The sequence below is a fragment of the Bombina bombina genome, chromosome 2, assembly GCF_027579735.1.
Source record: "Bombina bombina isolate aBomBom1 chromosome 2, aBomBom1.pri, whole genome shotgun sequence".
Taxonomy (NCBI): Eukaryota; Metazoa; Chordata; class Amphibia; order Anura; family Bombinatoridae; genus Bombina; species Bombina bombina.
The window spans coordinates 1,356,217,710-1,356,232,986 of NC_069500.1; the positions used below are offsets into that span (position 1 = coordinate 1,356,217,710).

A 15,277-nucleotide genomic window follows, 5' to 3' on the forward strand; every position below is an offset into this window, starting at 1 on the left:
ACTGGAAAGGGCTATAATAATGTGTGTGTGTATATATATATATATATATATATATATATGTCTAAACATGTGTATGGGTGTATATATATATATATATACTGTATGTGTGTCTATATCTATCTATATATGTTATGATGCCGGGTTACTTTGATGCAGTTGCGATTGTTATGATGCTTTACTCTGCCGTCGTCAGTCCATCTCGTGTCATCTATATACATGTCATATATATACATATATGTGCGTGTTTACATACATATACAAAACATATAAATACATATATACACATGTTCGTGTCTGTATATATATATATATATATATATATATATATATATACTGTGTATATATATATATATATATATATACAGTATATATATATATATATATATATATATATATATATATATATATATATATATATACAGTACACACACAATTTGGTATTTGCAAGTGAATTTTGTTTTAGTTCTAGACACTCCGGAGAAGTTGTAGTCTCTCCATCTTATTAAAGTATAGTGAATTTACCAGATTCTGCAACATTCTAATCAGTGATTGGTTTTGCAGAGCACACACACATATTCATCTTTCCCTAAAAGTTTCATATTATAATCATAAAGTGCTTAACACTCCCTTAAGTACATTTGTTATTCATCTAAATAAACACTCTTTATAGGCTTATAAAGAAATGTAAAGCTTTTATAGTCTGTTATATTAACATAAACACAACCATAAAGCACTCTGCTAAATTCACTTAGCGCCCTCTGCTGCCACTCCCATGAGGATCCGCAGAATTATTTTCTAGGAAGGGCAAAAAAACCATAAGTTCTCTTAACATAATAATATATGTAGTAGAATATACAACAGGGGAGTTATTTTTATGAGCAGCACATCCTTTTTTTAAATAATTACTCATTCGCGTTTTAAGAGACAAATGCTGTCTTGTACAAGGAGATAGCCGATTATCACTATGGGGTCAATCACAATCCTTTAATCACCATTAAAGGGGCACTGTACTATAACATTTGTTTCCTCTTAATTTGTTCCAAATAACGTGTTATAGCTACTGCTGAGAATTAAATGAATGGGATATATTCCTTCATGTTTATTTCTGTATTTGACAAGCTGTTTTATTTCATTAAAAACATCCCCTAGGTTATGCCCATAACAATGGGCTGAGCCTGTAAGTAAAGTATACATGCTAATGTTATTTATGTTAGGTATTGAAATACTAATTATGTCTGGGGGGCTGAAAACGCACAATCTGCTATTTCACATACAAAATCTATCTCTTCCCTATACCCCCCACCCCCCACCCCAGGAGATCAATCAGTGCTATTGACTTATATTTACAAAGTTTTTCTTCAGAGTAAACATTTGTTACTCATTTTCTCAGTGTAGGTCAAATAACAACTAAAGATAAAGGAGTTATTTGCAAACAATTACATTCACTCATTCCAGCAGGTAAAATGGACCATTGGCAGCACATTAAAGGGGATCAAAATGTGTCTCTTTAAAGTCCATGAAGATAGAAGATAAACAGACAGTCAAGGCCAAAAAAAACTTTTATTTTTCAAATAGGGCATGTAATTTTAAACAACTTTCCAATTTACTTTTAGCAACAATTTTGCTTTGTTCTCTTGGTATTCTAGTTGAAAGCTAGACCTAGGAAGGCTCATATGATAATTTCTAAGCCCTTGAAGGCCGCTTCTAATCACATGCTTTTGTATTTGCTTTTCACAACAGGGTAGAGTAGTTCAGGTAAACCATATAGATAACATTGTGATCACGCCCGTGGGTTGTGGCAGACACTGCACTAATTGGCTAAAATGCAAGTCAATAGATAATAACTAAAAGTCATGTGATTAGGGGCGGTCAGGAGATGCTTAGATACAAGGTAATCACAGAGGTAAAAAGTGTATTAATATAACTGTGTTGGTTATGCAAAACTGGGGAATGGGTAATAAAGGGATTATCTATCTTTTTAAACAACAAAAATTCTGGTGTTGACTGTCCCTTTAAGTTTTTCTAACAGTTTGTGATTGAACCCTTAGAGTATTGTGTTATTACGCATTAGAGTATTTTATTTTTTACACTTTTGTCCCCTTAAAGGGGCTCTATATAAATCATGAAAGAAAAAAATATGGGTTTCATATCCCTTTAATTATCTGACTTTATTCTTTTGTGTTTCTTTTTGATTGATGAATATCTGAGCAAAACGCTGTTTCTGTTTCTTAATGGTTTTATTAGATTTTTGTGCTTTTAACTACATGTTATATCATTTTCTAAATCAAATAAAAAAATTCTAAATCACTGGCAAATCTTTTTATTGTTTGAAAGTGTTTAAAGGGGCACTAAGTCAAAATTAAACTTTCATGATTCAGAGAGAGAACACAATTTTAAACAACTTTCCAATTCACTCTAAGTATCTAAATATGCACAGTCTTTTTATATGCCCACTTTCTGTGGCACCAGCTCCTACTTAGCATGTGCAAGAATTCACAGAGTATATATATATATATATATATATATATATATATATATATATATACAGTATATATGCATTTTGTGATTGGATGATAGTTGTCACATGATGCAATTGGAAGGGAAATAGAACTTCAGTTACTTTAAAATTTGTCAGAAAGAAATAGATTATTTATTTAAGCAGTTTTGCATTGTCTTTTTATTATGCATTTATTGATTGTGCTGTTCTACTGTGTTTAATGGTTCTTTAAAGTGTTAAAAAAAACCAAACTAAGAAAAAGAAAGAAAAAAAACACTTGAGCAGCTATGCACTCTGTACTGATTGGATTTGTTGCCAATATATTTAGCCTATAGTCAAAGATGAACCAATCAGGAGCTGTATCCTAATCTAGAGTGGCTTAAAAACTTGTGACTTTACCTAACAACACAGTGCATTTATTTTTTATCTAGAATACCCCTATACATCTAACCCTTGGCCCATTGGTTACACAGCAATACAGCACCCTATGAGTTTCTGTGGAATGCCTACCTCCCACTAGTATGGCCCTGTGCCTCTGGGTCTTCCAGTTTTAAGAGACTGGCTGTATCACACCCATGATCCACCCAGACACGCCCACGAAAACTCTGTAACCCTGTCCCTATGTGCTTGGCTTCGCCCCTGCTATATGTGGCTCCACCAATGAAATGCCAGTGGTAGGGTTCCTCAGCCATGTTTTCCTGGACACTTATGAGTTACCCATGCTGCAGGGTGTGCAGGGAGGGGAGGAACATGTATTGTGTTTCTGGACAGCACTATTAATATTCCTCCCTGCACACCCTGCAGCATGTGTAACTTATAAGTGTTCTGTATTTTAAGGGACAGGTGGCAACTCTAGCCAGTGGTCCACTGCACACCAACTCTTTAACCTCCCATATCCAAGAAATCATCCTGCAAATGTTGAGGGATATGAGAATGTGCCTAAATGTGCCAGGGAACACTGAGGAGCACTTGTAGGCTTTATATACAGATATAGGTAATTATCAGGTGGGTGAGTGACATGTTTGCTTCATTCATTCATTTTTTTTTTTACTTAACAGGATTAATCTTTGCAAAAACATTTCAACATGTTATGAGGACATGAAAAACCTTGTTTTTGTTGAGAAATGTTGCTTGTCTCACCACTCCCAAAGAGTAAATTCTGTAATCTGCAATTGCTGTAAATCAAATAGCTGGTTTCGGCAATTTGCAGCATTTTGTAAACCTAGGTTACAGAATTGGATTTCTGGCCTCTCTAGGGAGCGTCAAACAAAGGACATTTCTATACAGAAACAGGAAGTGCATTAAGTCCCCTTAAAATGAAAACGATTAAGTTAAAGGGACATTTTGCAGAATTAAATTAATGAAAAAGCAGGGAATTAAGTGGTCTTTTACAATATTTTAGAAAAGTTTATCTAATGCTTTTTCTACAAAATCACCAATAAAGTACATGGGAACTTCGGTAGATAAATTATTTGGTAAGCTTTTCTAAAGGATTGTAATTGCCTCTTAAATTCTGAGTTATTGTCCCTTTTAGGTTGTTTAATATGAATCTAAAAAGAGCAGGAATTGCTTGTTGCATACCTAGATATTCATTGATCACTGGTTGCTAGGGACAACTTCTACAGCTGTATTAGTAGAGAGGGACAAACCTCCACAAGCCTGAGAAAAAAAAGAAGATTTATTCAGAAAAAACTCCCTACTGAATGTTACAAAAGAAAATATATGTACAATGTTCCTTTAAAAAATTTTTTTGAAATTGTTTAAAAAGATAGATAACGCTTTTCCTACCATTACCCAGCTTTGCACAACCAATATTGCTCGATTAATATACTTTATAACATTTAACCCCTTAACGACCAACGCCATACACTGTACGGCGCTGGTAATTAAAGGGACACTGAACCCAATTTTTTTCTTTCGTGATTCAGATAGAGCATGAAATTTTAAGCAACTTTCTAATTTACTCCTATAATCAATTTTTCTTCATTCTCTTGGTATCATTATTTGAAATGCAAGAATATAAGTTTAGATGCCGGCCCATTTTTAGTGAACAACCTGAGATGTTCTTGCTGATTGGTGGATAAATTCATCCACCAATAAAAAAGTGCTGTCCAGAGTGCTGAACAAAAAAAAAACAAAAAAAAAGCTTAGATGCCTTCTTTTTTCAAATAAAGATAGCAAGAGAATGAAGAAAAACTGATTATAGGAGTAACTTAGAAAGTTGCTTAAAATTGCATGCTCTATCCGAATCATGAAAGAAAAAATTTGGGTTCAGTGTCCCTTTAAGCCCTTAACCCCTTAATGACAACTGACGTACCAGGTACGTCATGCAAAAACTAACTGTTAATGACAATAGACGTACCTGGTACGTCAGTTGTCTAACAGAGTGCTGGAAGTGATCACAATAGCTTCCAGCAGCTCTGAGGGTATTGCAGTGATGCCTCGATATGGAGGCATCCTGCAATACCCCTTTACAAGCCTCCGATGCAGAGAGAGCCACTCTGTGGCCCTCTCTGCACCGGTAGTGATGGTGCAGATGGTGCCTTTGTCCGGTGGGAGGAGGGAGCGTGTGCGCGCGTGTGCACGATGCGCGCACGTGCACGGGTGCGCGTGTGCACGTGGGCGTGCGTGTGCACGTGGGCACGCACGTGCACGTGCACATGCGCGCATTAGCCACACTGACACCAATGAAAAAGGAAGGTGAAAAAAAGTTTTTTTTTTTTTTTTTTTACATTTAAAAGGATCTGGGAGGGGGAGGGGTGGGGGTATTGTGGGGGGGCTGCTACACTACAGAAATAATTAAACATACAAATAAAAGTTATAAATACAATTAAAATAGTTTGGTTTGTGGGGCCAAACTGGGTACTGGCAGACAGCTGCCAGTACCCAAGATGGCGGTAATTAGGTAGGGGAGAGGGTTAGAGAGCTGGAGGGGGGGATCAGGGAGGTTGGTGCTAAGGCAGGGGTCCATCACAACTAAAATATTTTATAATTTTTATTTAAAAAAAAAAAAAAAAAAAAAACTCTTTTATTTAGTACTGGCAGACTTTCTGCCAGTACTTAAGATGGCGGTAACAATTGTGGGGTGGGGGAGGGAAGAGAGCTGTTTGGGAGAGATCAGGGGGTCGGATGTGTCAGGTGGGAGGCTGATCTCTAAAATTAACCCTGCAAGCTCCCTACAAGCTACCTAATTTAACCCCTTCACTGCTGGGCATAATTCACGTGTGGTGCGCAGCAGCATTTAGCGGCCTTCTAATTACCAAAAAGCAATGCCTGCTATTTCTGAACAAAGGGGATCCCAGAGAAGCTTTTACAACAATTTCTGCCATAATAGCGCAAGCTGTTTGTAAATAATTTCAGTGAGAAACCTAAAATTGTGAAAAATGTAAAGTTTTTTTTTTTATTTGCTCGCATTTGGCGGTGAAATGGTGGCATGAAATATACCAAAATGGGCCTAGATCAATACTTGGGGTTGTCTACTACACTACACTAAAGCTAAAATTAACCCTACAAGCTCCCTACAAGCTCCCTAATTAACCCCTTCACTCCTGGGCATAAAACATGTGTGGTGCGCAGCGGCATTTAGCGGCCTTCTAATTACCAAAAAGCAACCACAAAGCCATATAAGTCTGTTATTTCTGAAAAAGGGGATCCCAGAGAAGCATTTACAACCATTTGTGCCATAATTTCAGAAGCTGTTTGTAAATAATTTCAGTGGGAAACCTAAAGTTTGTGACAAAATTTGTGAAAAAGTGAACTTTTTTTTTTATCGCATTTGGCGGTGAAATGGTGGCATGAAATATACCAAAATGGGCCTAGATCAATACTTTGGGATGTCTTCTAAAACAAAATATATACATGTCAAGGGATATTCAGGTATTCCTGACAGATATCAGGGTTCCAAAGTAACTAGCGCTAATTTTGAAAAAAAGTGGTTTGGAAATAGCAAAGTGCTACTTGTATTTATTGCCCCATAAATTGCAAAAAAAGCAAAGAACATGTAAACATTGGGTATTTCTAAACTCAGGACAAAATTTATAAGCTATTTAGCATGGGTGTTTTTTGGTGATTGTAGATGTGTAACAGATTTTGGGGGTCAAAGTTAGAAAAAGTGTGTTTTTTTCCATTTTTTCCTCATATTTTATCAATTTTTTTTTAGTAAATTATAAGATATGATGAAAATAATGGTATCTTTAAAAAGTCCATTTAATGACGAGAAAAACGGTATATAATATGTGTGGGTACAGTAAACGAGTAAGAGGAAAATTACAGCTAAACGCAAACACTGCAGAAATATAAAAATAGCCATTGTCATTAAGGGTAAGAAAATTGAAAAATGGTCCGGTCATTAAGGGGTTAAGGACCTGCTGTCCTGACCTGGGCCTCTCTCTGCTGCAATCTCGCTAAAACTAGCGAGATTGCGCTATTTCTGCATGGCCCACGAGTGGGGCAGTTCAGAAATAGACGGGCAGAGGTACCGATGCAGAGAGGGCCACTCTTTGCATCAGGTAGTGGCGGTGCCGATCGTTGGTTGGTGGGAGGTTAAGGAGGGAGGTGGATGGGCGGCCCATCGATGGAGGTGGGCGGGACAGCTTCGGGTTACTTAAAAATCCCACTGAGAGCCGGCATGGAGGGGAGTGGGGAGAAGGGAGAGGTATTATACCGAGGGATGGATAAGAGGGTGGGAAATCGATCTGGGAGGGGGTAGGGTATTGAGGGGGGGCAGCTACACTATAGAAAAAATGTTGTTGTTTTTTAAACAATTGCCTAATTTGCAACAAACTGGGTACTGGCAGACAGCTGCCAGTACCTAAGATGATGGCAAATAGGTAGAGGGAGGAGGGTTAGAGAGCTGTTTGGGGGGGATCAGGGAGGTTGGGAGGTAAGGGGGGATCCCACACTGCAGAAAATATTTAAAAAAAAAATATTTAAAAAAGCCTTTTATATTTAGTACTGGCAGACTTTCTGATGGGGGTGACCATTGTGGCGTGGGAGAGGAAAGAGAGCTGTTTCAGAGGAATTAGGGAGGGATCAGGGGGTGGGATGTGTCAGGTGGAGGGTAATCTATACACTAAAGCTAAAATTAACCCTACAAGCTACCTAATTAACCCCTTCACTGCCAGCCATAATACACGTGTGATTCGCAGCGACATTTAACGGCCTTCTAATTACCAAAAAGCAATGCCAAAGCCATATAAGTCTGCTATTTCTGAACAAAGGGGATCCAAGAGAAGGATTTACAACAATTTGTGCCATGAGTGCACAAGCTGTTTGTAAATAATTTCAGTGAGAAACCTAAAGTTTGTGAAAAAGATAAGGATTTTTTTATTTTATCGTATTTGGTGGTGAAATGGTGGCATGAAATATATCAAAATGGGCCTAGATCAATACTTTGGGTTGTCTACTAAAAAAATATATAGTTTTGGTCCATTTTTGGTGAACAATCTGGGTTGTTCTTGCTGATTGGTAGATAAATTCACCCACCAATAAACAAGTCTTGTCCAGGGTTCTAAACCAAAAATTGCCTTGCTCCTTAGCTTAGAAGCCTTCTTTTTCAAATAAAGAGAACAAAGAAAAATTGATAATAGGAGTAAATTAGAACGTTGATTAAAATTGCATGCTCTATCTGAATCACGAAAGAAAAAGAATTGGGTTCAGTGTCCCTTTAAGTGTCCCTTTCACGCCCATGGGTTGTGGATGACACTGCACTAATTGGCTAAAATTCAAGTAATAAATAAATAAATAAATAAAATGTCATGTGACCAGGGGGCTGTCAAAATAGGCTTGAATTCAAGGTAATAACTGAGGTAAAAAGTATATTAATATAACAATGACATTTTTGGAGTTGACTCTCCCTTTAAACTGTGCACTAAATAAAGCATTTTGAGTCTGCAACTGATAATTATTAATTGAAAAAGCTGCTTCCTAAACCCTCTCCACAAAAATACTGTATAATCTGTAGGTGATAGGGCTGAATGGTAGGTGGGGTCACACAATGCCCCCCCAAAAGCTCTACTTAGCCCCTTAGCCGTGTTAAATAAACGTTTTATTGAAAAATGAAGGTGTTATAGTAATTTTTAATAAAATCGCGATTAAATCGCAATCACGGTTTCACCCATATCGCCCAGCCCTAACAGTAACATACAAATAAATCATTCAAGCTCGTTGGCTGCCAGTGACATATAAACAGAAGTGATTTGACCCCCTTGACTGTCCCTGCATTTAGTCATGAGGCCTTTTATATGTAGTTAGCACATATGGACTTTATAAAACTGGACATTTCAGAGTCCAATATTTATGTGAAGATTTTACTGGACAGCCAGCTAAAATACTGGACTACTGTCCCGTTAAATACTGGACACCTGCAACCCTACACCCGGCTGATGCAACCAGGGTGATTAACAAGCCCTGCTCTAACGCAATTGGTTGCACGAGCGCAGGGAGAAGGTGGCATTGAACGAGCGGACACAGGACACTCATGCAATTATAAATATGGGGATTGAATGCACCCCGCAATTTGCAATCTTGGGGAGATGAGTTCTACATGTAAACCCTGTCCGTCTGCACAATAATAAAACTGCCCCTGTGTTAATGTTGAAATTATACTTTGGCTACAGCATCTAACACTTTCTCAGAATCAGGTAGTAGATTCTTTTGCTGAAGTCGTCCTTTGCAGAAATTGCAGAACAGGAAGCAGACGCTCAGAACGGACTTCAAGCAGATGTGGTAGGATAAAGTAAAAATGATAGTAGTATAAGTCAGTTAAACAAAGAGAAACACAAACATTGTCAATGGGACAAGCAACTGCAGAAGATTATGTGAAATACTCCTAACTGCAGAAAGTTTAGGCCGAGTTAACTGTAAAAATGTTAAGTGTAACTCTCCTTCCATTTTCTTTTAAAGGGACAGTGTACTATCATTTTTTTACTCCCCTTTACTGTGTTTCCAGTGATACATTGTTTCTGTGAAGTATATTATTTTTTTTAACGACAAATAACTCCTTAACCTTTATTTTGTCATTTGAAATAACATGTTTTGTCTGTTGTGTCCCCACCTATACTGAAAATTTCAGTTCAGCAGTATTGGTTGTAGAAAAGCTACGCAAACAAGACAATGCAACAAAAATTACACTCCTGGTGGGGCTGGGAGAGAGAGTTACTAATATATTAATTTTCAGTTCTTTCTAGGTATTTGTCCCTTTTAAAGTCCAAAAACTATTTATATAGAGGTTGCTTAGTGATTCATAATTATCCATATGATTTTATTGCACATGTGAATGTTTTACATATTTTAAATGTGTCGCATTATCAAATCCTGGTCGTAAATGGCAGGTTTACCCGTAGAAGAGTGAGACTTAAGTTGAACGCATACAACAAGCCAAAAGCCGTTAATGGATGCAAAGTGAACTGCGTGCAAATTATAATTTTTTAGCTTCCTAAGATATAAATGGGAGTGACAAAAGCCATCAGCAGCGATAGTTTGGTGAGCACAAAAAGTAAACAGCTTTGTGAACTTATTTTTTTTACAGCAGAATTAACAAGCATTGGCTGGCTAAAAAAAAATAATAATAATGTGAACTTATTCGCAGGCATTGCATGACTCCAATGAGGATGTTGGCTAATAAAGCATATCTCCATTAAAGTCTATGAAGATTTCTGATGTTACAACCAGTTCACAAAGTTTACAACTGGAACTTAAAGGGATGTTGTACTGCAAAATGAGTGTCCCCTTAAAGGGACGGTATACTGTAAAATTGTTTTACTTTAATGTGTTTCCAATTACTTTTTTTACCAACTGCAGAGTATAAAATGTATGAGAATTTACATTTTAAGGTTCATTATTTGTGTATATAAAAAAGTTGATTTTGTGTTTTGATGCCACAACCTAATAAAATGGGTTGTGCTTGTAGGTATAATCAGATCTTATTACTTTATCACATTGTGTACATTTACATGCTTCTTTATCTAATATCTTTTTTAAACCAAAGACCAATACATGGAGAGAACAATAGAAAATTATCATTTTATTACCTTATCTCATCTATACCGCACTGGCAGTGTAATTTCTTAATCTGGCTGTGTTTACACATCTTAAAGGGATACTGAACACAATTTTTTTCTTTTGTGATTCAGATAGAGCATGCAATTTTAAGCAACTTTCTAATTTACTCCTATTATCAATTTTTCTTCATTCTCTTGCTATCTTTATTTGAAAAAGAAGGCATCTAAGCTTTTTTTTTGTTCAGAACTCTGGACAGGACTTTTTTTTATTGGTGGATGAATTTATCCACCAATCAGCAAGAGCAACCCAGGTTGTTCGCCAAAATTGGGCCGGCATCTAAACTTACATTCTTGCATTTCAAATAAAGATTCCAAGAGAATGAAGGCAATTTGATAATAGGAGTAAATTAGAAAGTTGGTTAAAATGTCATGCTCTATCTGAATAACGAAAGAAAAAAATTGGGTTCAGTGTCCCTTTAACTATAGCTTGGACCTAAGGCCAGAAACTTTCAGTATAGGTGGGGATACCACAGGCTAAATCAACTATTTCAAAAGCCAATATAAGGGTAAAGGAAATACTTGTTAACAATTTAATACACTCCAGCAGGTAAAGTGAATCATTGGGAACAAATTAAAGGGGAGACATTTTTCGAGTAAACTGTCCCTTTAATGTGTTCCCAATGACTTGTTATAGTAGCACTAGCTGTAGAATATAAAATGTATGGGGGAGTTGCTCCTTTAGTTTTATTTTTGTATATAAAATAGATTTTTTTTCTGATTGAAGCCTCAATTCATTGTTCTCTAGGACATGCCCAAATAAATGTACTGAGCCAACAGAAATAGCATAACTCCCAATATTATCTATCTCTCTATACATAAAAAGGACATAAAACCCATTTTTCTATCCTGATTCAGAAATAGCTTTCAATTTTAAAAACACTTTCCAATCTACTTCAATTATCTATCTTGTTTTGTACTCTTTGTATCATTTGATGAAAAAAATACCTAAGCATGCTCAGATGCAGTGGATTACTAATAAAGGATACTAAGATAATAAAGCAAATTTGATTATAGATATTAATTGAAAAGTTTATCAAACTGTTTGTTCTTTTTGAATCATGAAAGAAAAATTTGGATGTAATGTCTTATCTCTCTAACAGTACACAATGGCCAAAACTTAGAAAGAGCAATTGAAAAATATTTTTTTATTACCTATGTTTTTCACCCCCACTGGAACTTGATCGCTGCTTGCTACCTCTCGTTTACAAAGCTTTTCTAAAGACAATACTGTAGTATTGATATTTCCTGTATAACAAGCAAAAAAGCTATTTTAAAGGCAAAATAAAAGTAAAGGAGCTATTAATAAACTATTTAATACCTCCCAGCATGTAAAACTAGGAACATATTAAAGCAGAGAAAAAATGTACTGTACATAAATGTATAAGGAGAAGAAAAAGAGACCTCACAACAGCACTCTTGTCACAAGTAACCTTTTTAATCACTCACGGCTAGATTTAGAGTTTGGCGGTAGCCGTGAAAACCAGCGTTAGAGGCTCCTAACGCTGGTTTTAGGCTACCGCCGGTATTTGGAGTCAGTGATTAAAGGGTCTAACGCTCACTTTTCAGCCGCGACTTTTCCATACCGCAGATCCCCTTACGTCAATTGCGTATCCTATCTTTTCAATGGGATCTTTCTAACTCCGGTATTTAGAGTCGTTTCTGAAGTGAGCGTTAGAGCTCTAACGACAAAACTCCAGCCGCAGGAAAATAGCAGGAGTTAAGAGCTTTCTGGGCTAACGCCGGTTCATAAAGCTCTTAACTACTGTACCCTAAAGTACACTAACACCCATAAACTACCTATGTACCCCTAAACCGAGGTCCCCCCACATCGCCGCCACTCGATTAAAATTTTTTAACCCCTAATCTGCCGACCGCCACCTACGTTATACTTATGTACCCCTAATCTGCTGCCCCTAACCCCGCCGACCCCTATATTATATTTATTAACCCCTAACCTGCCCCCCACAACGTCGCCGCCAGCTACTTACAATAATTAACCCCTAATCTGCCGACCGCAAAGCGCCGCCACCTACGTTATCCTTATGTACCCCTAATCTGCTGCCCCTAACACCGCCGACCCCTATATTATATTTATTAACCCCTAATCTGCCCCCCTCAACGTCGCCGACACCTGCCTACACTTATTAACCCCTAATCTGCCGAGCGGACCGCACCGCTACTATAATAAAGTTATTAACCCCTAACCCGCCTCACTAACCCTATCATAAATAGTATTAACCCCTAATCTGCCCTCCCTAACATCGCCGACACCTAACTTAAATTATTAACCCCTAATCTGATGACCGAATCTCGCCGCTATTCTAATAAATGGATTAACCCCTAAAGCTAAGTCTAACCCTAACACTAACACCCCCCTAAGTTAAATATAATTTACATCTAACGAAATAAATTAACTCTTATTAAATAACTTATTCCTATTTAAAGCTAAATACTTACCTGTAAAATAAATCCTAATATAGCTACAATATAAATTATAATTATATTATAGCTATTTTAGGATTAATATTTATTTTACAGGCAACTTTGTAATTATTTTAACCAGGTACAATAGCTATTAAATAGTTAAGAACTATTTAATAGTTACCTAGTTAAAATAATAACAAATTTACCTGTAAAATAAATCCTAACCTAAGTTATAATTAAACCTAACACTACCCTATCAATAAATTAATTAAATAAACTACCTACAATTACCTACAATTAACCTAACACTACACTATCAATAAATAAATTAAATACAATTGCTACAAATAACTACAATTACATAAACTAACTAAAGTACAAAAAATAAAAAAGAACTAAGTTACAAAAAATAAAAAAATATTTACAAACATAAGAAAAATATTACAACAATTTTAAACTAATTACACCTACTCTAAGACCCCTAATAAAATAACAAAGACCCCCAAAATAAAAAATTCCCTATCCTATTCTAAATTAATAAATGTAAAAGCTCTTTTACCTTACCAGCCCTGAACAGGGCCCTTTGCGGGGCATGCCCCAAGAAAATCAGCTCTTTTGCCTGTAAAAAAAAACATACAATACCCGCCCCCCCAACATTACAACCCACCACCCACATACCCCTAATCTAACCCAAACCCCCCTTAAATAAACCTAACACTAAGCCCCTGAAGATCTTCCTACCTTGTCTTCACCATCCAGGTATCACCGATCCGTCCTGGCTCCAAAATCTTCATCCAACCCAAGCGGGGGTTGGCGATCCATCATCCGGTGGCTGAAGAGGTCCAGAAGAGGCTCCAAAGTCTTCCTCCTATCCGGCAAGAAGAGGACATCCGGACCGGCAAACATCTTCTCCAAGCGGCATCTTCGATCTTCTTGCATCCGGTGCGGAGCGGGTCCATGTTGAAGCAGCCGACGCGGATCCATCCTCTTCTTCCGTTGTCTCCCGACGAATGACGGTTCCTTTAAGGGACGTCATCCAAGATGGCGTCCCTTGAATTCCGATTGGCTGATAGGATTCTATCAGCCAATCGGAATTAAGGTAGGAATATTCTGATTGGCTGATGGAATCAGCCAATCAGAATCAAGTTCAATCCTATTGGCTGATCCAATCAGCCAATCAGATTGAGCTCGTATTCTATTGGCTGATCGGAACAGCCAATAGAATGCGAGCTCAATCTGATTGGCTGATTGGATCAGCCAATCGGATTGAACTTGATTCTGATTGGCTGATTCCATCAGCCAATCAGAATATTCCTACCTTAATTCCGATTGGCTGATAGAATCCTATCAGCCAATCGGAATTCAAGGGACGCCATCTTGGATGACGTCCCTTAAAGGAACCGTCATTCGTCGGGAGACAACGGAAGAAGAGGATGGATCCGTGTCGGCTGCTTCAACATGGACCCGCTCCGCACCGGATGCAAGAAGATCGAAGATGCCGCTTGGAGAAGATGTTTGCCGGTCCGGATGTCCTCTTCTTGCCGGATAGGAGGAAGACTTTGGAGCCTCTTCTGGACCTCTTCAGCCACCGGATGATGGATCGCCAACCCCCGCTTGGGTTGGATGAAGATTTTGGAGCCAGGACGGATCGGTGATACCTGGATGGTGAAGACAAGGTAGGAAGATCTTCACGGGCTTAGTGTTAGGTTTATTTAAGGGGGGTTTGGGTTAGATTAGGGGTATGTGGGTGGTGGGTTGTAATGTTGGGGGGGGGGTATTGTATGTTTTTTTTTACAGGCAAAAGAGCTGATTTTCTTGGGGCATGCCCCGCAAAGGGCCCTGTTCAGGGCTGGTAAGGTAAAAGAGCTTTTACATTTATTAATTTAGAATAGAGTAGGGAATTTTTTATTTTGGGGGTCTTTGTTATTTTATTAGGGGGCTTAGAGTAGGTGTAATTAGTTTAAAATTGTTGTAATATTTTTCTTATGTTTGTAAATATTTTTTTATTTTTTGTAACTTAGTTCTTTTTTATTTTTTGTACTTTAGTTAGTTTATGTAATTGTAGTTATTTGTAGCAATTGTATTTAATTTATTTATTGATAGTGTAGTGTTAGGTTAATTGTAGGTAATTGTATGTAGTTTATTTAATTAATTTATTGATAGGGTAGTGTTAGGTTTAATTATAGCTTAGGTTAGGATTTATTTTACAGGTAAATTTGTTATTATTTTAACTAGGTAACTATTAAATAGTTCTTAACTATTTAATAGCTATTGTACCTGGTTAAAATAATTACAA

At 37.1% G+C, this 15,277-nt stretch overlaps 1 protein-coding gene across 4 annotated transcripts in view; it reads right to left on the bottom strand.

The window, feature by feature from the left end:
- ATOH8 (atonal bHLH transcription factor 8) overlaps positions 1 to 15,277 on the bottom strand; it is a 96,803-nt gene that overhangs the window by 26,110 nt on the left and 55,416 nt on the right. Inside the window, exon 3 of one of the 4 annotated variants that reach the window (XM_053704272.1) lies at positions 4,079 to 4,156. The exons of the other annotated variants lie outside the window; for them this stretch is intronic. Within the exon in view, the coding sequence (XP_053560247.1) occupies positions 4,094 to 4,156 (63 nt within the window). The 3' untranslated portion in view covers positions 4,079 to 4,093. The remainder of the gene's footprint in view (positions 1 to 4,078; positions 4,157 to 15,277) is intronic. 4 annotated transcript variants of the gene reach the window in all.